The 24,627-nt window shown below is 42.5% G+C and overlaps 2 protein-coding genes across 13 annotated transcripts in view; one reads left to right on the forward strand and one right to left on the reverse strand.

The window, feature by feature from the left end:
- Positions 1–15,644, forward strand: part of SLC2A12 (solute carrier family 2 member 12) — a 59,463-nt gene extending 43,819 nt beyond the window's left edge. For both annotated transcript variants that reach the window (XM_040449128.1, XM_040449127.1), the window contains 2 exons: positions 1,562–1,694; positions 13,444–15,644. In XM_040449128.1, coding sequence (XP_040305062.1) covers positions 1,562–1,694; positions 13,444–13,549 — 239 coding nt within the window. In that variant the 3' untranslated portion in view covers positions 13,550–15,644. The remainder of the gene's footprint in view (positions 1–1,561; positions 1,695–13,443) is intronic.
- A 1,035-nt stretch (positions 15,645–16,679) lies between these two features.
- The window catches only part of TBPL1 (TATA-box binding protein like 1), a 37,015-nt gene continuing 29,067 nt past the window's right edge, over positions 16,680–24,627 (reverse strand). For 9 of the 11 annotated variants that reach the window (XM_040449138.1, XM_040449133.1, XM_040449136.1 and 6 more), the window contains 5 exons: positions 22,882–22,964; positions 22,668–22,731; positions 20,102–20,205; positions 19,899–19,993; positions 18,398–19,259 (listed from right to left, as the gene is read on the reverse strand). In XM_040449138.1, the coding sequence (XP_040305072.1) occupies positions 19,123–19,259; positions 19,899–19,993; positions 20,102–20,205; positions 22,668–22,731; positions 22,882–22,964 (483 nt within the window). In that variant the 3' untranslated portion in view covers positions 18,398–19,122. The other 2 variants (XM_040449139.1, XM_040449140.1) reach the window with 2 other exon arrangements.

Here is a 24,627-nt window from a genome sequence, read left to right on the forward strand (position 1 = left end):
CTGTCTCTCTCTGTCTCAAAATAAATAAATGTTAAAAAAAAAAAATTAAAAAAAAAAAACTGTCCAAAGAACTGCAGCACTGTCCCTTCTTCCTGCTTCTCCTCACCTCACTGACTGGCAGGTGGTTCATATGCCCAGATCCTTCCACGCTGCATTCGCCAAACCTCCCCGCTGCACTTTTCCCTGACTGACCAGTCGGGATTCGTGGCTGCGGCTGTTAAGGGCTGTTTGCACTGTCTCTGGCTGAGGTCAGTCTGAGCCTGTGTTTGTTAAGAGCCAGTTTCTTTCCCACAAGTCCCCGCCAGGCTGGACTTCTTGCTGCTAAGCCCGGGGCAACGCAGTGCCCATGCCAGGCTCCGGTGCCCTGGGGGCCGCTTCTCGCCAGTTAACTTGCCTCGAACCTTGGTCAGTAACTACAAAAGGACTGTATCTTTGACCAGAAGGAGTCAGAAGAAACACCAGGCTGGCAGGAGAGGATGCGGCTTCTTGTTGATGAATCTTAGCAAGCTAATGCCTTTCATTAGAACTGTTACCACTTCTGGGGCACCTGGGTGGCTCAGTCGGTTAAGTGTCCGACTTTGGCTCAGGTCATGATCTCTCAGTTTGTGAGTTCGAGCCCAGCGTCGGGCTCAGAGCCTGGAGCCTGCTTCGGATTCTGTGTCTCCCTCTCTCTCTGCCCCCCCCCCCCCCCTCACCCCCTCGCTCACAAAAAAAAATAAACAAACGAAAAAAAAAAAAAAAAAAAAAAAAAGGAGTTATCACTTTTTTCTCTGAATCCAGGAAGAGGCATCACAAAAATGCTGCCAGCTACTAAAATGAATATTGCCAACACGAGTGACGTATTTGAGTCAGGGTAAAGACGGGTGAGCTCATTTCAAGAAAAGTGCATCTGTATAAATGTCTTTTACAATATCCACCAAATAGAAACCAAACTGCTACAGCCAGTACTCCCAGGAGGGGAACTGTGGGGTGAGGAGAGAGAGAGAGGAGATATTTTACCTTCTGCTTTCTCTGTTTCTGTGCTGTTTGAAGTCTTTTTTCTTTTTTGCAATGAGCATATTCAGCAGGAAGATGGCACGATGGCATTGGATTTAAATGGTGGTAGTCACAAGGCTTCTATTTACTTTGACAGGGCAAGCTGGGGTAGTTGGTAAACATGACACTTACAGAGGTTGACTATTTTTAATTTGTAGTTGCTATTTCCCGGGATATATACCCTACCAGTGTATTTGGAAATACACATGTTTTTTATATGCTCTAAGAAGCAGCTGTCCACAAAGTGGGTCAAAGCAACACCAAACACATTTTTAGGGATGCCTGGGTGGCTTAGTCAGTTGAGTGTCCTACTCTTGATTTCGGCTCAGATCATGATCCCAAGGTCCTGGGATTGAGTCCTGTGTTGGGCTCCACACTGAGGGTGGAAACTGCTTAGGATTCTCTCTCTCTCTCTCTCTCTCTCTTTCTCTCTCTCCCTCTCCCCTGCTTTCCCTCTCTCTCTCTCTAAAATAAAAAACAAAAAGCAAAACCCACATTTTTAATCAGTCTCTTTTGTCCTTTGTAGATCTCATTGGCTTGCCATGGGTGTGCTTTATATACACGATCATGAGCCTCGCATCCCTGGTTTTTGTTGTTGTGTTTATACCTGAGACGAAGGGATGCTCTTTGGAACAGATATCAGCAGAGCTGGCCAAAGGGTAAGTATTCTATGCATTGCTCTCTGCACAACACTCTGGTCCAAAAAAAAATGCAGCTTTTATGTACAACTGAATAGTGATAACATCTGAAATTATTTCAGGATATTCCCTACCGTGTGAAGCCATATCTCAGAGCACAACTGCAGGTTTTAGGGCCATGTGTTGAATCTGGGTGACTACTCGAAGGAGTTAGAATAACCAGTGCTTTCTAACAGGTGAACTTTTCAAAGCCCTTTTCAGAAATGTTCAAAGAACCTCTCTCGTCTCCCTAGGTCCCCCACCCAGGAGGGATTTTTTGTTTGTTTGTTTGTTTGTTTGGGGTTTCAGGTAAGTCTTGGAATGCCATGTTCATCCCGTGCTAGAACCACAGGCTTCTATTCCTATTACACTTGTAGGTTGTCTTTAAGCCCTAAACACCTGTTAAGGCTAAGATTATCAGGAGCACTCGAGTTTCAGTGACTGCAGTCATTCCAAATGCAGCACAATCAAAACGAGTTTAAGAAGATGAAGAGTTCCTCGCAGGGATAGCGTTCAGAAAACTGGTGAAACGCATCTCACATAGAGAGATTGTTTAGACCATTTAACTTAGACAGGGGCTGTAGAAAACTCTTTGGTTTTGGTAACAGAGCTCACAGCTCTGACTGCTCAACTGAGGGCAAGGAGGTGATGCACGGGGGCCAGGAATGAAGGGGAACTCGTTCTTCCTCGGATTAAATCATTACACTTGAACATGGAGAGATTCTTTCTCTTGGGTTTCAATATACAGGGAGGGCACGACTTATTTACAGTTTGGGAATTTCTTCCAGAAAGTCTTTCAATGCGCTGGAGAAAAATGTATGATTGCTACAGGAGATGTGGGCACCGTGATGCTTCAGCTTTTGCCTGAAGGAAGAATATGCCTGATAGGTGATTTGATGGTAGCTGGACGTGTACATATTCATGTAGAGTAGGGTTTGGAAAACTTTTGCTTTCTATTTTATACACTTTTAAGTGGTTTGCATTTTTTCCCCATGTTTATTTATTTATTTTTGAGGTGGGAGAAGAAAGAGAGAAAGACAGAGAGAAAGAAAGAGAGAGAGAAGGGGGGGAGGGGCAGAGAAAGAGGGAGAGAGCATCCCAAGCAAGCTCCATGCTGTCAGCATGGAGCCCAACCCGGGGCTCGATCTTACCAACTGTGAGATCATGACCTGAGCCGAAATTAAGAGTCAGACGCTTAACGGACTGAGTCACCCAGGAGCCCCCGAGAGTGGTTTGCCTTTTTGAAATATTTCACTTAAAGGGGCGCCTGGGTGGCTCAGTCGGTTAAGCATCCAACTTCGGCTCAGGTCATGATCTCGCGGTCCGTGAGTTCGAGCCCCGCATCGGGCTGCGTGCTGACAGCTCAGAGCCTGGAGCCTGTTTCAGATTCTGTGTCTCCCTCTCTCTCTGACCCTCCCCCATTCATGCCCTGTCTCTGTCTGTCTCAAAAATAAATAAACATTAAAAAATAAATAAATACATAAGTAAATATTTCACTTAAGTGAGCAGAAGGACTTTTCTCTTAATTCAAGCTGTAAGTTAAACATCAAATTGTAGGATTACTTTTTAATACAGATAAGGCCCCCATTTGTAAAAAAACACAATGAAAACGAAGGTTACTCATCTACGAAGATATGTAATTGTCAGGAAAGCCGGCTGTACCCTTGGCCTGATCAGCACATTGCCTGGCCCTATGCTAGTTGAAACCAACTGACTGGATTTCTTGGAGAGCACAGAATCTCAACAAGACTGTCACAGATACCTGATTCCAATAACTAGTAGCCTCAGACCTTGGTAACTTTATGCATTCATCTGAACACTTGATTCAGATTCAAGGCCTTTTTCCGGGACTTAGATGCCAGGACGCTAAAGACTTCCAAATCTGTTGTTCAGTCTTCACCTCTCATTCTTCCCTGTCACCTGTTTCACATCAGCTGTCTGTTCAGGTGGAACGCACCATCCCCAAATGTGGTGGCTTAAGATACACCATTTCCCATTTCCCAGGATTCTTTGGCTTGCTTGAGCGGTGCCTCTGCTCGGTTAGCCTGGCTGCACTCATGTGTCTCCATCAGCAGGAGGGACCGCCGTAGTGGACAGTGTAAGGGAGCCTCAGCCACAGGATGGCGGCGGGTGCTGACTCAGTGGGGAGCTCCCATTGCCCTTCACGTGGCCTCAGCCTCCAGGGTAACATGGCTGCCCCACACGGCAGACTCTGGGCAGCATTCCACGGCGGTGGGAGCCGGAGCTACAAGGCCCTGTGGGGTGTACGTTCTGGAAGTCACACTGCATTACCTGCATTACTCTCTAGCATCCTACAAGTCCCAAGGCCAGCCCAGAATCAAGGGCTGTAGACATTGACTTAATCTCTTGACGAGATGGACACACGCACACAAAAAACTGTTTTTAACCACATTGACTCTTCCACACCTACTCTTTTTGAAATTCTCTTTTAGCACCTGTGAAACAGTTGTCTTTCCTGGCTTCCCTCCTGCCTCACTGATACTTACTTCTTTATCTCTCCTTCTCTTCCTACATTATAGTTACCATTGCCGATTTAGCCGGTCATCCTTATGCCTTGAGAGACCGTGCAAAGCCTCATCTTAGAAGTCCTGCATAACCCCAGCCCTGGATAGCATTCCTCTCTCCTGGATTTTTCACATTTTCGAGTCTCATTTTCTTCTCTACTGGCGTAGCTACGACTCTAGGGGTTCCCCCTCCTTAACTAAGTGGTAAAGTCTTGGTTTCCAGGAGTGGCCTCTGCCCATTGTCTTTCTTCCGGAACCTCTGTGTGGTGCCTAGCATAATCTTGATTGCTCGAGGATGGTGGAAAAGTATCCGCTGTTCAATGTGATAACCTATGAACAAGGCCAATGCTGAATTCATTGTGTGGGGGGATTAGAGCTTGGATGACCGTGTGGAACACAATAGGTGTTGATCTGTGGCTTGTAGGGTGTGGTTTCATCTACAGTTGAATGGAGCCTGTGCAATGGGAAGAGGCAGAGGTATGTGTTCAGATAAGTGAGCCCGACTGGCTATACACACCACTGGCTATACCACACCACTCCCTTCCCCACGGTTTCATCTTACTCATTCAACTCTTTTTTGACCATCTGCTCTCCACCAGACACCATTCTAAGAAAGAACTGAAGACGCAGGAGACAAAGAATCCATAGCTTCTTTAGAAGGCAGGCAAGAAAACAGACTATTACAAATATTTAGCGTTGTTGGCAGGCTCAAAGGAAGATCGCCTATATTGGAGGATCTCATCTATAAAATCTTCCTGAAAGAGATAATACCGAAGCAGAATCCTGAAGGAGTTGCCTGGGCAAAGAGGTGTATGTGCGAGACACAGGGGGATCACACGCGGAGGCCAGTATACTCGCTGGTGTGGTCTGGAGAGGACAAGAGGATTGAGACGGGAGTGCCGAGCAGAAGGCAGAGAACAGTCAGGAAGGGGCTCGTCCTTCTTGGTAAAGAGTTTGGAGTTGGTGCTAAAGGCAGTGGGGCATGTTTAGGGGCACCTGGGCGGGTCAGTCGGTTGGGCATCCGACCGAGGCTCAGGTCACGATCTCACGGCTCGTGGGTTCGAGCCCCGCGTCGGGCTCTGTGCTGACAGCTCGGAGCCTGGAGCCTGCTTCAGCGTCTGTGTCTCCCCCTCTCTCTGCGCCTCCCATGCTCATGCTCTGTCTCTCAGAAATAAACATTAAAAATTCAAAAAATAAAAATGAAAAAATAAAGTAACCGAACAGGAGGGAAGAGTTACCGATTTTTGAAGGAGGACTACGGCCAAATACAGAGAATGGAAGTGGAGGGGCAGCTGAGTGAGGGAGACCGATGGGAGTGTGTTGACAAAACCAGACAGAAAACTATGGGGCTGGATGGCATGTCGGGATGGAACCAGACAACTTAGACTTGGATTGGAAAAGATGGTCAAGGGAAAGGAGCAAATCTCCCTCAAGCTTAGAGAACTAACCCCATACACAATGGCGACATGTGCCCTCATAAGACCAGGAGAAGGAGGAGCAGGTTTGGGGGGACAGGAGCCTGGCGGGGCTCAGGGACAACTGGCGGGGCTCAGGGAACTCAGTCTGTACGGACTGTCTGTGAGGTGCCTCTGGGACATGCAAATGGACCAGGGGAGCGGAGAGACCGGTGTCCGTCGGAAGACGGTCCTCAACACATCAGTGCATAGGGATGTAAGTGGGGGCTGATCCACATTTCGTGAAGCCTAAGCTTTTGAGGGGCCCTGTCGAAGGAAAAAAAAATACAATTATGAATGTGAAATTAGGTGTGACTATGTAGGTCTTGGAAGAGGCTGTGCAGGGAGGGACCCTGGGGCTTATGTGTCATTGGCTTCATGGTAAGTCCGTCCACCGTGTGCGTAAGCACTTTTTAACTACCCATTTATTAGCTGGGGGTGTGAAATTCCTTTAAAACATTAAGGTTTGTTAAAATTCTTGTGAACAACACTACAGAATTGAGGCAGGGAGAAAGCAGTTAGGAATTAACTTTTTAAGTCTAACTTGGAAGTGGAAGGAACGTTCTGGATGAGCTAAGGTTAAGAAACTTTCAGATCTATTTTTCACACGGGGCTGTCAGAATGTATCCAATTGCAAGCCAAATAAAAATTTAAGGACAAACCCTCAGAAAAGCCAATCTTTCTATCTAATAGACCTCCAGAATAAGACATTCCCTAGCAGTATCTGATTTGGCTGTCTAAAACGCAACAAAACTTACTCATTCAGCGTCAGGGTGGGAAAGGAATCTGTCTAAATCAGTAAAGCTCTGGATTATGAAAGGTTTTCGAAAGAATCACATTTCTGTTACTTTTGAGTCACGAAAGGTATTCACACTTAAATCCGAACCTCAAGTGATAAATGGCAAAGTAAGAGGAATCCAGAAGCCAAAGCACCATGAACCCTAGACAAGACGACACGGGTACCAGGTGTTGGAGACCAAAAATAGATGCGAGCTCTGATGCAGAGAATTATAAAAGAGGAGGTGGCAAACCAATCCTGCACGTGAAATTCACAGCAGCAGTGAAGGCATCTCCTAGGATGTATGGTGTGCGGAAACCCAGTGAGCAACCCAGTACGGCGGAAAGAGTTGCTCTGGGAACCCTTGGCTAACTCCTGTTTATCTAGAAGTAGAGAGCCTGTGGTTCTTCTGAGCTCGAAGAAGCAGGTTGGCAAAGGCTTTTCAAATGAAAATGTAAGCAGCCCGAATTGTGCAGACTGGCCAAAGTCTGTACATTAGACAAGGTTCCCTCGAGGGGTTAGAGTGGGAGAGGGCCAAAGCCTAAGAGACTCTTAAAAAATGAGAACAAACTGAGGGCTGATGGGGGGGGGGCAGGGTGGGGAGGGTAGGTGACGGCTATGGAAGAGGGCATCCTTTGGGATGAGCACTGGGTGTTGTATGGAAACCAATTTGACAATAAATTTCATATATTTAAAAAAAAAAAAAAAAGGTTCCCTGGAGGGAAATGTCGGCGACAAAAATAAAAAGATAAAATACATAATGGTTCTCCAACCAGCTAAGTAAATGCGGGGCAGCAGAAAGCCCAGGGAGCTCGCTTGGACGCGGAAGCTTAAGGGAGCTTAGAGATTGCGGAAGGACGCTGCTATGTCAAGCAAGTCTTTGCAAATTTAGGAGTCTATGAAACAAGTGAATCATTTTTTGCCACCATGGAAAGAGATAGTCCTGACATGTATCTCCCGATGACTTCCTAAGGAGTAAGAAAGGAAGCAATTTATAATGTCAAATTAACTTCGAAGTTGAGCCTGCATACCTCTTAGCACTTTTCTTTCCTCATCTCCGGAGTTCGGTGCTTGTGCTTCCATCTCCGCGAGGCTGAGAAAACAAATATTCTCCCAAGGTTGTTAAGTTTCTTATAAAATAAGCAGTGACTCAGCTGAGAGGTCGGACAAGATTTCAGCAAGAATGTAATTTGAAAGGATTTTGTTTTGAACTTCTGCCCTGCCAGCCACAAACTCCAAATGGGATGTTTGCCATATTTGCTATTTCAGCTGTGACTTTGATGCTTTTCCTCAGTTTAAGCGGGAACAAATGGAGAAAATTAACAAGCTAACGTTTTGGAAATATTTTGGCTCTGAGACTTAGGTTATTTTCCACTTCCAGCAGGTCACTGCTTCATTCATTCACCCAAATTCACTGATTTGATAAATATTTCCTGAGCATCTAATATGTGCCAGGCACTGTTCTAGGTGCTACGGCAACATTACTCAACAAGCAAAAAGGCCGTATTAAAACATGGCAATAAGAGAGCCTCCTAATCAGGGCCTAGGTTTTTTGTTTTTGTTTTTGCTTTTGTTTTTTAAAGTTTATTTATTTTGAGAGAGAAGTGAGCGAGTGTGGGGGAGGGGCAGAGAGAGAGGGAGAGAGAGAATCCCAAGCAAGACTCCCTGTTGTCAGTGTGGAGCCCAATATGGGGCTCGATCTCACGAACCTCAACATCATCACCTGAGCCAAAATCAAGAGTCAAGAGTCAGATGCTGAACCTACTGAGCCACCCAGGTGCCCCAGGGGGCTATTTTTGATCCGCTGATCCGAGAAGGTTATTCTGAGAGGCAACATTTAAGATAAAATCTATGTGATAACAAAGGAGCCAACCAAGGTAGGGCGAAGGAGAATTCGGGCAGAGAGAACAGCGCAAAGGCTAATCCGAAACACACTTGACCTGTTCCAGGAACAGCAGGAAGCCCAGGAAGCTGAAATCTGTGTGAGATTAGTCAGAAAGTTGGTAGAGACGAGCGTACAGAACTCTGCAGGCCCAGCGAGTTTGGATTTCATTCTAAGTACAATAGGAAGCCACTAAAATATTTTAAGCAGGGAGTGACATGATCTGATTTACATTTTGAGGTGTGCCAAGTAAGCCTCTGCAGTCGCACAGCGGAATGTGGCTGAGAAAGCACACAAGCGCGGTGTTGGGTTTTTCTCATTTTGAATCACGATCATTGACCTCAAATGGCCCTCAGTGCTTGCTGCCTGGCGATCGCACGTGTCCCTGGTCCATTAACTGCTTGTCTCCTAGACAACTCCATACTGCCTTCTCTGTCTGGAAACCTCCCTTCTTCCTTAGCCCTGTTCACTCCCACTGACGGCCTTGCCCCTCTGACTTTACTGAGAAAAATGGACACTTCCATAACCTGGCACACCACCCCACACGTGTTTGTATCCAAATACGCCACCATCCCTCTGGGTTTTCTCTGTTAGCCTCAGCATTCCTGTTTGAGGCCAATCACTTCATGTTCTCCCCCATGCCTTTTCCAGGACATTCTCTGACAGTTCTCTCTGCTCACCCATGCATCATGCCCATTTTACCTCTCCCTTTATCTCAACTGCTCACCAGCAGGGAAACCCTGTGCAGTTTTTCCCCATCTAAAAAAGAAAAAAAATGGCCTTGATTCCATTTTTCTCTTTGGCTTTTGCTGTTTTTCTGCTACCATTTATAGGAAATTCTAGCATATTCATTGTCAGTTCCTCTTTTCCCATTCTCTTATGAACCTGCTCCAGTAAGACTTTTATGGCCACCGTTCTACAGAAATTGCTGTTTTTTGCATCCCAGTTACCCCTACAGTGCTAAAGCCAGTGGTCAATTCTCCTTCCTCATCTTAATGGCTAGCGTGGTGACCATTCCCAGAACTGGACCGAGGTGAGCATGCCCTTCTTCCTGAAATAGTTGGCTTCACTGCCTTCGAGGACCCCCCCCCCCACTCCTGGTTGTCTCCTGTCAGTCACCCCTTCAGCATCCTCTACTGGTTCCGTTGTATCTTCCCACTATTTTAAAGTTTTTGTGCCCTAAGGTTTATTTCTTAGAGAACTTCATCAGCCTCACTGGCTAATTGACCTCAGCTAAAGTTATTGAATGAATGAATGAATGAATGAATGAATTGGATATAAGAGTAAGGCAATGAAATAGTCAGGATGACACCTAAATGTTTAGCTTGAGAAACTACATGGATGGTAAAATAGGGTAGCCACAAGGAGGACTAGGTTTCGGGGATGGAGAGAGTCCAGAGTACTATTCTCGATATATTCATTTTGAGATGACCATTAGGCATCAGGGAGGTATATTATTAGCCAGCTGTGCGATATATAATAAGTCTGAAAGACACTCAGGGACAGGGTCAGATTGGGCTGCTATGTAGTTTGTAGATGGCATTTAAATTGTGGAACCGGATGAAATCTAGTCAAAGAGCCGAGAGAAGCGAAGGAAGTCCAGAACCAAGCCCTAGGTTAATCCGACATTTAGAGATCCAACAGAGGAGACGGAGTATCCAAAAAGACTGAAAAGGAGCTGATAGTGAGTTTGGGGGAAAGCCAGGAGACCATGGGATCACTGAAGCCAAAAAAAAAAAAACAGTGTTCTAGGAAGATGGGACCAGATGGTGCCAAAAGCTGCTGAGAGGTCAAGTACAAAGAGTAAGGTGACCGCAGGCTTGTCAGGCACAGTCTCAGTGGAGTGACAGGACGGAAGGTTCACGAAGTGAGGGAATCAGCTACAGCCCTTCTGTCATTTTGCTCGGAAGGGGAGCAAACAGGATGGTCGTATCACGGACTGTCATTGCCCCTCGCCCTGTGACCCCTCTGCGTCCTAGCTCACTTTCCCAAGCACCAGCACCGCAACAAATCCACGCCACACCAGGGCCTGGAATCCACTGAGTACCAATCGGCTTCCCCTGCTCAGACTTCATGGACCACCACCGCTCCCTTTTCCCTGCCTTCGCTTCCTCCATCATTTCGGGAAAACCCAACTCTGATGAAACCATTTCTTATGTTATCCCTGCACCCAAGGGGCGCAGCGTGGCTGAAGAAGACACACAACTGTGTTGACAAGACTGATTTTAGATTTATGAACACAAATCTCAAGTAGGTCTTCGGGCGAGTCCTACAACCCACGTTGCCCAGAGAGTTGACTTTCCTCCTCTCCAAGAGGATTACCTTACACTCTATACTCTTTCCTCAAGCCTTGAGTACCTTTCCCACTTCCTCTCTGCTGACGATCTTGCCTTTTCAGTTCGCTGACAAAAGAGAAATAGAGAGACCAACTCATCCTCCATGCCATCCACTAAACTACCTACATCTATGTCCATATCCATCTATGCCAGCTCTTCCCTTTATGCGCTGAGTGCATCAACTTCCCCCTTCTGGGAGGTTATCATCACACACACACACACACACACACACACACACACAGCTGCAGTATTTACCATCATAAACAATATACCTCCCTAGACTTCAAGTTCCCTCCAGGAACCCACCCCTTCCCTGCCTACTTTTCAGTTCTCAAGTACAGTAAAACCTTATATGGCGAGTGACTTGTTCTGCGAGAGTTGTGCAAGACAAGCAAACATTTCTAATACATTTTAACTTGATATCCAAGCGATGTCTTGCAATACGAGTAGTACATGACACCGAATGTCACGTGATCACAACTGAGCCAATGGTTCTTGAAATTCGCACTGATATGCAAGTGCTTTGTATTACAAGCACGTTCTGGAACGAATTATGCTCGCCAACCAAGGTTTTACTGTACTCTGTATTGTCTTTGTGTCCTCACCTTCCATTCTTTCTTGAACTTACTCCACTCAGACTTGCTCATGTTCTTACTCCAAAGGCTACTTAGGACTTCCAAGTTATCAAACGTAGGGAGAGTTCTCAGTCCCCGTTACTCGACTTCCCAGAAGCACTTGCCCAGCTCCTCATGCTCCCTATCTGCAAACACTTGTTTTCACTTGTCTTCCGGAATACCACTCTTCCCTGATTTTCCTCCTACCTCATTAGTCACTTCGTGGTCTCCTTTGCTTCCTCCCTCTCCCCCTTCTCCTGTATACCTTTAAAAACAGTAGTGCCCAAGGGGCACCCGGGTGGCTCAGTCAGTTGAGAGTCCAACTTCAGGCTCAGGTCATGAACTCACAAACTGTGAGTTTGAGCCCCACATCAGGCTCTGTGCTGACAGCTCAGAGCCCGGAGTCTGCTTCAGACTCTGTGTCCCCCTCTCTCTCAAAAATAAAGATTGGAAAAAATAAAAAATAAAAAACCCAGTAGTGCCCAGGATTCAGTCCTTAGATCTATACCTACGTCTACTTCTTAGACCTATCCCGAAGGCATTATAAGCCATCCAAAAAGTGAGGACTCCCAAATGTCTCCTACCTCCAGGTTTTGACCTTTTACCTGACTTTCAAATTTCCAAATCTAACTGCTTACTTAACATCTTTGGTTGGAATGTCTACTAGGCGTCTCTAGCTTGACATGACCTACACAGAACTCTTGGTTCTCAGACCCACTCACCCAAATGCACACACCCTCCTCCATAAGCCTTCAGTGGGGAGGGGCTCCTCAGGCCAGACGCTTAGGATTCATCCACGATAATCACTATGCTCCACAACCATACTGTCACTACTTCTCGTTAAATCTGTCAGCATGACATACATGAATCTGACACTTTGAGCCAGTACCATTCGGAGTTCCTGGACTACGCTAACCTCCACACTGGTCTTCCAGCCCTGGCCCTCTACAGTCTGCCCTCCATGGGGCAGTCAGCCTGATCTTTTACAAATGTCATTCCTCAGCTCAAAATGTGCAAATTACGTTTCAGATAAAATGCAAACTTCTCACTGTGGCTGCCACCTACCTTCCCGACCCCGTCTTCTCGTTCGTGTACTCACCATGCTCTGATCTTTCTGAAAACACAGTGCTTCTAATGCTTCACATGGTTACCTTCTCGTTACAGTTTCTGACCACACGTCACCTCTTGGGAGCGATGACGGCGGAATATAGTCGCCTGTCTCCCAACTATTTTCCTTTTTTTCTTTCCGTTTACTTTTCTCATTAGCACTTTCACTACTTGAAATCAGGTGCTTATGTGCCTGCCTCCTTTATTAAAATGTAAGCTCCTTGAAAGCAGGACTCTATATCCATGCTATCTTCAGTACCTAGCGTAGTACTAGGTGCAGAGTAGCCACTTAAGTAACTGGCTAAGTTACAGGAAAAGATCTTTGAAAGAGGAGGTTCGAAGGTGGCTTTATTTTTTATCATTATTTTTTAATGTAGATTTTGGAGAGAGAGAAGGGGGAGGAGGGGCAGAGACAGAGGATCTAAAGCAGGCTCTGCGCTGACAGGAGAGAGCCTGATGCAGGGCTTGAACTCATGACCCGTGAGATGGCGACCTGAGCCGAAGTCGGATGCTCAATCGACTGAGCCACCCAGGCATCCCTTTGTTTCACTTTAAAATGAACGTAAAATACTAGGGCATATTTTTATGGGAAATAATCCCATCATGGGAATAATCCTGTAGGAAAAGAAATTATTAAGGCCGGAGCAAGGGGATAATGCAGAAGGCAGACAACATAGATATACAAACAGGCATGTTAATTGGGTTCGAGAAGGGGAAACAAAATAGGATCTGGGACGTTATCGCCATTAGTTCTGTGTAATACTATCCTTGGACTCTGCTGGTAGGAATGCCTTGATTGTGTTCGGAGAAGTCACCCTCCCCATTTTACCCTTTGCATGAAATCGACCCAAGTTCTGTGGGGTACTGAATGTCAGGATACGTCAGGGCTTTACAATGAAAATGTCTTCTTTGCTTAGCTAAAACATGAGAGGCCCAGGGTGGTTTAAAAAAAAAAAAAAAAGCCTGCACCCTTCCCCCCCCCACCCCAGTACTATAAATTAAGAACATGTTCATTCGTCCCTCTTTCTCTTTCAGGAACTTTGTGAAAAACAACATTTGTTTTATGAGTCATCATCAAGAGGAATTAGTGCCAAAACAGCTTCAAAAAAGAAAACCCCCAAGAGCAGCTCTTGGAGTGTAAAAAGCGGTGTGGTAGGGGACGAGCAAGGTGGCTTTCTCCGGAGATCTAATGGCCTCAGACCTTCCACGTGTTGACAAATTAGAAGGGTGTCTTTGTACCAACACCTATTGGCCACTCCCATGTTTTCTTAGGGTCACGGAGCTAGTTTTAGAGGGACACCCTGAAATGATAAGGACAACCTTTCATGTCCACCTGTCAAAGTGTAAATGGGGTGCAAGATCCCAAGTGATCTCTTACTCTGAGTAGGATACTAGGTGAAAAATACTGGCTGGTTCAATACTTCCCACCCTTTTCACATAGCAGCCTTTGAAAAACTATGAACTAGTAACGCGATCAACTTCTGCCTTAAGGTATGTACGTACGGAGGCCAGTCGCAGCTTTATTATCCGGACACGTAAGTGGCCTGGACACGAGCTTACAGGGTTTTTTTTTTTTTTTTGCCCACTACGACAGTACTTACACTGGGTCTTCTGTAAAAAAGAACAGGACACAACGTGGACAATTGCACCTATGTTTTAGATTAGGATAGGATCCTGGCTAGGATTTCAGTGATAGTTCCTAATTATATTTCAACAAGTACAAAGATTATGCAGCTCATTCTATGAATTATGAACAACAGTGTAATGCAAAATACCCCTTTATAAATTTTATGTATTATCACATATTAAAAGAAACAATTCTGCCATAGTTAAGAAAAACAAACACTTTTCCATCCATTTAAAATATATATATATGAATAGAAAAGGCAATTTCCAAATCCTGGGACCATATATACTTAGTAGTAGCTGTTAGTAAAACATTAGAAAAGGAGTCAGGCCATTAGGTTATTTATCCAAATCTCTATAATCAATTAGGTTTGAGTTATGCAGTCAAGCTTATAAAACTCTCTCCTTGTAAGGCTTTCATGACTTAATAGCGATCCATAGTTTCCTGCAATTCTTTGCACTCCTCAGGAATATCACTACCTCAGGTCATGGCATACTGGCTATAATTGATGCTGACTTTCAGATGACTGCAGACATAGGACATCAGGACAACTCTTTCCCTATGTTCTTCTCTATGATGAAACAGAGGTCACCAGCTATACCAGAAGCTTGAGTTTTTACCACAACAATGAATTGCTTTCCTCTGCATTTCTCCAGTTGAATATTAGGACTTGGTGGGGCATTTTACCAATTTGGATATGACGACAGAGAACGTACAATAAAGAATCTTGACCCACTTCAGGAGTAACCCATTAAGTTACTATTATAAGCTATGGGAGGCACACAAAGACTTAAGGCACGAATAACCTAACTTGAAAAAGAGTAACCAATTACGTTTGGCCTGAAGAAAAGAGAATCCTAAGAGCCAAACCCTTCGTTATTTAGGTTGGGATTTTCCTACTGGCCCCAAACAAACTGCCCCAGTTTGACAGAAGGGCATATGACCTAGTCATTTCCCTACAACAAAATGGAAAGACTACAAATCTGTATAATTAATAGGGAAACTGTACTAGCAGAGACTCAGGAGAATGACTAAAAGTCCTGATTCTGAAACGAATTACATAATGAAAATTGGCAGGGAAAGTTATGAGGAAGGGAGACTTGAGACCTTCCTTCTACCACAGCAGATTTCCTATGCAAGTTAGAGCATGTGTTGGGTGGTTGTGTTTTTTGGAAAAAGGAAAAGTGTGTTCTAGAGGATCAATTTAAGAAATTTATTATGAATCTTCAGTGGAATTAGATGCTGAGATTTTTTTTTTTTTAATCAAGACAGGGAATTGATACAAATTTGTTTTCTTTGCCAAGCATCCCAGATTGTGAGATATTTAACAAAACTGTTACATGTTCCCTTCAAAGTCTGAGCACTACGTATACATTAGCAATTTGTTTTAGCCATTCATCATAAATGGGTAGGAAATTGTTCATAAACTTAGGTGGTTTATCACTGGTGATTTCAACTTCGGTATCTTAAACACTCTTACACGTTTCTTTTATTACCCTGAGTCCGTGACTAAATAATTCTGTCTTCGAACCAACTTTTACCCAACATGTCCCCAATCAGAGCTTTTTTTGGTTTTCAAAAATAAAAAAGGGGGAATACTTACAATGTGTATGCATATATTCACAGTTTTTATTTATCAAAAAATTTACAGCACTTGTGAAGAGCCAGCAGAAGACCTCAGACACGCTCATTCTTCCCAGCTTTGTTAAGTTTAGTGGGTCAGCCAGGACATTTTGCCAGGTGACGCTCACACAGCAGCCCTGAAACCTAAACTGGTTAGATTGTCTTTCTTCCTCTTTTCTGAGAAAGCGTTTTGATGCGCTACTGATCTACCCACTTTTCAAGTCACTCGAATGCTGAAAATATTACAACATCTGGATCCGCACATTGGCCATATAATCATGTTTCCCCCCCCCCTTCCTACATTTCTTTTTGGGGGGAACGTTACAAAACAGGTCACTTGTTACTGTTAATTAAAGCTAAGTGGAAAATCTCAATTTTTAAAATAGTCTGCCCGGAACCTGTAACTTCTTCACGGAATGGTATCCTCTGTATTTTATGAGGTCTACCTATCATATTGGCTCTTAACATGAAGCAAATAAACACGATGTAAAAAAAAAAAAAAAAAAAAAGAGAGAGGGAGAGAGAAAGAGAGAGGGCACATGGAAGTTTGAAAATCAGAAGTCTTTCACAAGAAAGAAAATATATAATTTATTGCCCGCCCGCCCCCCCCCCCCCCCGCCCACCATTAAGAGAGGCACAGTAGGGAAAGGCATCGAGAGGAAAGAAGATAAAAATAAATCTAAAATAACGTGTGTTGTTCAGTGCAGGACGTAAGTGAAGTTTGGGAGACTTTATGAGATGGTGAGGAAAATGGACTCGAATATGGAGGTTAGGACGCGGCCATTTCTCATGAAGCTTTCAAAACGTTTTGGAAATTCAGGTTTTAGTGGAGGATTGTGTTGGAATACTGTCTCTAGTAGGTTTCTACTGAGAAGCTAACTGCACTCTCCACTCAACTTCACTTCCCGTTGAAATTACTGTGGGTTCTACCGAATTCCTCACCCCAGGGGTGGAGCACAACTGCAGCCTGATTCGCACGCCACCATCCCAGGGCTCACGCGGGTGAGCCAGAGAGCCAATGTTTCACACATGCACATTTATTGTCATTTTAAGAGGAGCAATCCCAAATACTGGATAGGCAGTCACTCTTCAGCTCCATTAAATAAGACACAGCAAGGGGAAAGACATGTCTTGCAAAATGGCTTTCAAGTTCAAGTTGAACTATATTATAATTATACTGTGGCACAGAGGCAGCTTGTGGGCACTTCTTGTTAAAACAGCACAACGTATCAACTTCTGACAAGACTCTTAGTATAGCCTCGAACACCAACCTCAGATTACTACTTTCCTACAACTAGAGTTGAGTCTTACCAGAATCACAGAAGTACATACGAGGTACAACCCATCACAGCTTCTTTCTCACATCCATCTCATAGGTAAGAGGTTTTGCTTTTTAAAACTACAATTCTGTAACTTTTAAAAGATATTTAACATTTTCTATCATATTAAATTAGCAACATAAAACATTATGCTTAATCTATAAAGTTCTACTCCGGTTCATTCCCTAGAATTTATACACATATTTTTATTTCTAATCTGCAAGAAAAAATTGCCTATTTGATATTTGGTAACAGAGCATTAAAAGATACTATACACACGTGGCATATATATATTTACAAAATACACTTCAAAAAGAAGCCAACACACTTTTAGCAAAAGTCTAAGCTTGCATAGATCAAAAAGAAAAAAGAATTGTGAATACAATTTTTGTTAAAATAGAAAATGGGGAATAAAAGTTACAGAATGGATATGAAGAGAGATCTTTTCCAAACTTTTATTTGTGCACATTCAATTGAAAAAGATAACTTTTACAGGTTCTTTGGTGCCCATATTCAGCATACAAAAATGTAAAAGACTATTCACAAATAAAACACATTAGCTCAAACTGGAAAAAACTAATGACAACAACAGAACAATTTAAGGTAGTGCACACTGTGACAGCTCTGCTTTCGGGGACATGAGAATTACTGCGAAAATAAATAGAACGTCCTTTTGTAAAAGCAGCAATGTCATGTCTTGTAAACTTCCTTTTTATATTACAGCAAGGTCTGAAATAAAATCCAAAGGGCCTGGAGCTTACACTGTAGCCGTGAATGAATAAAAGAGTCTATTTCCTCAATTACTGTTGGTCCAGTTTTCCTTTTGTTTTGAGTCCAATGTGCAGCAGGTTTTAAAAGGTGCTCAGTTAGGGATTCTAACCAATTAAGCGATGAATTATAAAATTTCTTTCCTGCTTTCAAACACAAACGGGTAAATCTGTTCCACAGCAGTAGCAACAGCCTTTACGTTGGGCCCTGTACCAAACACAACAGAGAGAGGAAGGGGTGAGAAGAGCGCCAGGAACGCGGATTTCCCAGAACTGAAAATATATGGGGTTGTTTTTAAAAAGATCTACACTTTACATAGTCAGACGGTCACAGCAAAAACCAAGAGAATAAAATTCTCTCTGAACAGTTCAAGGCAATCTGAAACACCAATGATGTGATTCGTCTTGTTTTCGGGCCCCAGGGTGAAGACAGTGAACATAAAAACCACACACAGACTGCCGTGAAGGAGAATAAGAAGCGATGTGAGATACTGATTAAAGGAAGGAATGATAAACGGGAGTAGACATTTTGGGCACTATCCTTTTGGTCGCTGTAGTCTGGCTTTGGTTAGGCCGCCTCTGACGCTCACAGGAGTGCTGAGGAACCCAGTGAAGTACAACAAGCCTGCTTCCAAAGTTCTGGGAAATCAGAGGGCTGTGACTAGCTAACTGGTCTAAAACGCCCCGCAGATTAGTACTCACTACCCACCCCCACGTTTATTACTAACATGGCCATTCATCCTCACAGTTCACTCAGTAAATAGGGGCGCGTGCACGTGCGCGCGCGCGCGCGCACACACACACGGGAATGAGGTAACGCTACATATGAATTAATCCATATAATGCTAGGAATAACTAGTTTTTAAAAAATTTAATATTCCATTTGAATAGATAAAAGGAAACATAAAAAAAGACCAAATATTTTCATAAAACATTTTAATAAAAATGGTTTCACTAACATATGCTTAACTCTTTTGAAAGATCTTAAAAACACACATATTGTACCCACTATGAACTCTCTGAAGGTACTGACCACATGCTATCAGGGTCTGCTCTTTCCTGATTCCTCTCCCTTCCCCCACATAGGATAGTGCTTTGCCTATGGGAACCACTTAGTATCTGTTCACTGAATTGTTAACATTTCATAGGATGTTCCAGATGTAAATATATAACGTATACTAATCAACCTGTCTTCAGTTTGTGATGTTGTTTAGTTACCTATTAACTCAAATGTAGATTTTACCTATGCATCATAAACTCTACACTTAATGGGGACTTCTCAACAGATTTTGGGGCTCTGCAGAGGCCTAGGCTCCAAAACGTAAGAAGAGGCAGTTGAAAGAAGGGAACAAATGGATTTGCTCCCCCACACTCCATTTTAAGATTTCGGCATGACCCTGGCAGTAGGTTTTAAAAGTCTCCAAGGAAGATGTGAAAACCCATAGAATGAGTCAAAACTAAAACTTACTTGTTCAGAGTCTAAAGGTGTTGGTAACGTGTATTTTCTCTTAAGGACTAAAGGAATAAAAAGAAAAATTCAAGGACACCAAAGAAATTTTCCTGAATCCAATTTAGTCAAAGGTTGGGCCTAACTCTCAAGTGATGTCTCCGTACAATTTATACGCACAGTACTTTTAAAAACCATCCTGTGTGCTAATGTGATGCTTTGACATCTATGCCTTGTCTTTGAAACCACCCCTTCCAAATACTTAGGACTCAGAAGATACATAACAAAATACACATAAGACGTGATAAATAGGCACCAGTGATATATGAGTATTTTGCTTATGTAAAACCTCTATGAAGTTTATGAAGTGGATTTCTCTTAGGGTGCCTGTGTGGCTCAGTGGGTTAAGCGTCTGACTCTTGATTTTGGCTTAGGTCATGGATCTACAGCTACGTGGAATAATACGAATGAATCTCACTAGATAATAATGAATGAAAGAACACCGACCCAAAACAGTATGTATAAGACTTAAAACTAGTAGAAAAAGCAGGGAAAACGAAACTACAGTTTTAAAAGTCAGGAGACTGGTTCCCTTTGTAGGGCAGAAGTGACTGAAGGGGGACAATGAGACAATATTTATATTTGGATATAAGCACTTCATTCAAACCATAATTGGCCATACGCTTGCTTTCAGTATCATAAAATACCTGTTACTGTGATACTTCCCGTTGAAAAAATCTGTAACGTAGCTCTTAGAGATTTTATCCGATAGCACACAGCAGGATGAAGTTCAGGTTCGTAACTGTACAAAAAAAAAAAAAAAAAAAAAAAACCACAATTAATATAAATATTTATAGGCTGACAAACAATTACAAATTTGGTAAGTTGTCCTGATTCTTCGAAGACCTACCTGGCATGAGGTCTATTGTTCTTTGTGAATTCTGGCAAACGGATTTCAAATGGCATATTACACACCGCCAAAACGTTAACGACCTTAAAATCTGTAAATATTACCTTCAGGAGAGAAGTACAACTCAATGAATTATTTTGCAACAAAAAAATTGCTCAGCAGAAAATAGAAATTGTTCATCAGGGAAACTATAAATAACTGTTTCAATCCTTAAAAGAACAAACTAGAAAGAAAAACAACACCTGACGAACTGATTTAGTTTTCGGTGACTTCTTACTACCATACAGGTGACCCTTGAACAATGCAGTGATTAGTGCCCCTGCCAGTCAAAATTCCATGCATAACTTCTGACTCCTCAAACTCAACTACTAATAGCCTACGATTGACTGGAAGCCTTACCCATAACATAAACAGTCGATTAACACATATTTTGTATACATATTATATACTGTATTCTTACAATAAAGCTAGAGAAAAGAAAATGTTATTAAGAAAGTCATAAGGAAGAGAGAATACATATATGGCACTGTACTATATTTATCAAAAAACATCTGTACATAAGTGGATCCGCACAGTTCAAACCTGTGTTGTTCAAGGGCCCACTGTAATTAAAGAAAAAGGTCAAAAACTTCATCAAAAAATTAAAACTTGAGAGATTTGCAAGATTAAAACATCTGGGTCTTTTGAATCTTATCTTGTGTTTTTTTAAATTTAAGTGGGATATTTAATCTGCTGGGACAGGAGAAAGAATAGTGATTATAAAAATTAAAGCAAAGTTATCCTTCTCAAGAGTCAAAATGGAAGTTGCCACTTAAATAAGTAAATACTGAGTATACGCTGAGTCAATACTGAGTACTGCGTGTACACTGAGCTCTGAAAGGTCAGACTTTTGCTTATAGGAGTAAGGTAAAATGATCCTTCTGTGAGTTTAGTTAGATGTTTTCTTTCGGGAGGGTAGAGTGAGAAAATGGTGTTTTTAACTGGGATTTTTCTCAACACGTCTAATGTTATACTAAGGCAAGGTCCAAGGCTGAAAAGTAACTTCAGCCACTCCTACCAATAACTTGAATGGAGCAGTTTATTATCTTTTGAAACATTCCCAGTAAAACCACAATTCTGGGTTAACTATCTTCCATCGGAGTACCTGCACAAGGCAGCTGATGAAAGTCACTACGCTGTCCAAAGTGGCCCCACCATCAGTCACGACTCTCAATACTGCCACTTTTCTTAAGCACCAACCCTCCCCCTCTCCCACCATCAGTACCCCGGTGCCTTTCTAGTATCTTCCACCTCAGGGAAGACTGAGAAAGACACAGAGAAACTCAACTTCCCACAACTGCTCATTTGAATTCCACACAGCCTGGGCCCATCTCTTCAGGGACCACAGCACATCTTTATTTTTCTTTCGTTGACTCATCATTTGCAAGTGACATAACAAGTCCATACTACATAGCAATTTTACCAAATGTATGCCTCCATAAAATGGTATTTGATAATTTGACAAATGTATGCCTCCATAAAATGGTATTTGACATCCCAGTGATGGTCACTTTACAAGTAAGAGCCCACCAACCAGTATGCACTTTCTGTGGACTAAACTGTGGATCTAACACAGCAGGCCAATCTTACAATGTCCGTTTTCAAACACTGTGCATTTTGTTTTGGACTTATGCTATTTTTTTTTTAAATGTTTATTTTTGAGAGAGCGTAAGTCGGGGAGGGGCAGGAGACAGAGGATCTGAAGCAGGCTCTACACTGACAGCAGAGAGCACGATGTGGGGCTCAAACTCATCAACCATGAGCTGAGCCGAAGTCAAGAGCCGGACGCTCAACCGACTGAGCCACCCAGGTGCCCCGGGATTCATGTCATTTTTAATACAGCTGATTGATTTTACAAAATGCAGCCTTTCCTGAGTTCTTATACACAGGTGTATACTTAGTATTAGTTATTCAAGTGAATCCTTTTCAACTTACACCAGCAAATGCTGTTATTTCTCAAGCACAGATTCAGTCAGTTCTGCATATTTTTAAATAATCACAATTTCCTGTTATAATGGTAATGCTGTCACTAACCATAAAATGTAGGAACACTGTTTACTCTTAGCCATAAAATGTATAGATCTAGGCAAGTTCCATTCTAATATCTTTTTTCTTCTTTCTAATTTATGTGATAGCTATCTACAAATAAAAACAAATGCGCTTCAACTCTTTGAACGTAGGGCCCTACTCCCTACTCGTCATCCTGACAAACTACTCTTGAGGTCATCAAAAACATGACTTGGTGTGTGTGTGTGAGGAGTGAACAACCTGAAGAGCTGAAAAGGCAGGTCACGTGTAAGGTAACAAGCGTCTCTGAGAAAGGGGGCAGTGAAAAGGCCAGGATCCTTGAAAGGACTCACGTGGGTAAGCTCACTGCGTAATTTGTGTACTGAAGGACGGTAAGAAAAAGGCCAATCGTGAGGAAGTTTTTGTGTGATTTCTTCCGTCTATTAAATTAAAAAGTTTACCTTTACAAACTAAATCCCTTCATATTTGCAGTTTGGATGTTTTTTTTTGAAAACATTACCTGAAAACCTAGTTTCTGCAGACTGCGGGCTAAACGTCTGGCACCAAATTTTGCTTCTTCTTCACTACGGTTTTAAGGAAACGAAAAGATTATCAGTCACACAGGAAATAAACTTTATACTGACAAACATGACAAACGACACACATGATTTTAAGTCCAGGAAAACGTCCTCCCCTTGTACAAAGGAAACATTAAAAGTCCAAGGAAAGTTTACCTTGTTGCTCCAGTGCAAATAATTTTTCCTGAGGACCAAATTGTAGCTGTGATTCTAGGTTTCCTAAGCTTCATTAATACTTTCTGCAAAAAACAACACACACACACACACAAAACCCAAAACCTGATTACACATTAAATATTAATTTTCACTTACGGTGCTGCTCTACGTGGCCATTTTAACACAAGTTGACTACTCGACGCTTACCCACGCCTGAAATAAATAACTGTTCTCCAAATCATCCATTCGGAAATCGAGCTCCATACCAAACATAAAGAACATATTAATCCAAAAGGACATTCAATTAATCAAAAATACAAGGTCTGCATAAACCTCTTACTATATACTTGACATCAATACGCCACGAGTCTGTACACTTTCCAACTCTCATTCCCCGCTGGTTACATAACTGGAATTTGCAATTCGCAATCCACATAAATGGATCCTTAAACATGCCAAACCTGTTCACACCTCAGGGGTTTTGCAGTAATTGTTACTGTCATCCGGAATGTTCTTCCCTCAATATTCTCACTTGGTTCAAGTCTCTCACCAGATGTCAGAGAGGCCTTCCCTGACCACTCCATCAATGCACCCGTCCCTTTGTCGCTCCCCACCTCCTACCTTGCTTTATTCTGCTTCACGGTACTCATCGCTACTTTCTGTACCTTACAGTTGAGATGCCTACTACATGTTCGAGTTCAATACACAAATCTTGAATGCAGGGGAAACGGTGGAGCTGGAGATGTAATTTTAGATTCCTTAGATATGAGAGCCATTTAAAGCTGTGGGTTTGAATGAAATTATCTACAGAATGAGCATAAGTCGGTCAAGGACGAAGGTCCAAGAGAACAACAAATTTAAGTTTTCATTGTAGTTTTTCATTTATGGAAATATTAATTATATGCCCACTGTGCATAAGAGAAGTAAATGTATACTGATTACGACAGCAAATGAATCAGACGTTTCTCCTTCAAACGTCCGTCGGCATTTTGAGTTTGGCCCTTTCTCTGTCATATGCCGTATTACCCACCTATTATCAAAGCTATTAAATCTGGAAGGATAAAATTTCCCAAAGAGTCAAAATAAAATCTGAACTAAAAGATAGTATAAAATTTCACACACAAGTGGCTGGGAAACACTAAATGAGTTTATTCTGCACTTAAGTGCCTTTCACCACCTGCTTACCATCAACTCAGCCTTTTCAGTTCATCTTCCTAGGAAAAATGACTTCCCTGTCCCATGGCACACACAAGATCCAAAGCAGCACGAGGCCTTTTACTCGCTAACCTTCTTCAGCGGACATATTCCTTCCTTTATTTAGGTGACGATGGCATTGCTGATGAACTTGAAAATCTTTAATTGTGTCACTATTAAGTTTTAATTGAATTCAATTCCCCTTAACTTAGTTTGTAGTACTAAGAACTAATAATTTACTGAGGTATACTGGCACCTAATTTTTAGAGCTTGGAGCCTTCATATACATTCAAAATTTTCATAATAAATGTATAAGATACACATTTCAACATCATGTGGTTTACAAAATCCAATGAACACGTATTGTCACTTCTAACGTTAATCTTCAATAAGGTTAAAGGCAAGTTATCAATGCTTTTATTTTAAAGAGTAGAGGTCTAACAAAAACTAAAATTGAAAGTATCCAGGTTAGGATATGAATCATATTATTTTCAGCAATGTGTTACTAAGAATACCAACTATTTTATTTTAGCTAAATAAAGAGGGGTATGA

Source organism: Herpailurus yagouaroundi, unplaced genomic scaffold (assembly GCF_014898765.1).
Source record: "Herpailurus yagouaroundi ecotype Mexico unplaced genomic scaffold, PumYag 198, whole genome shotgun sequence".
Lineage (NCBI taxonomy): Eukaryota > Metazoa > Chordata > Mammalia > Carnivora > Felidae > Herpailurus > Herpailurus yagouaroundi.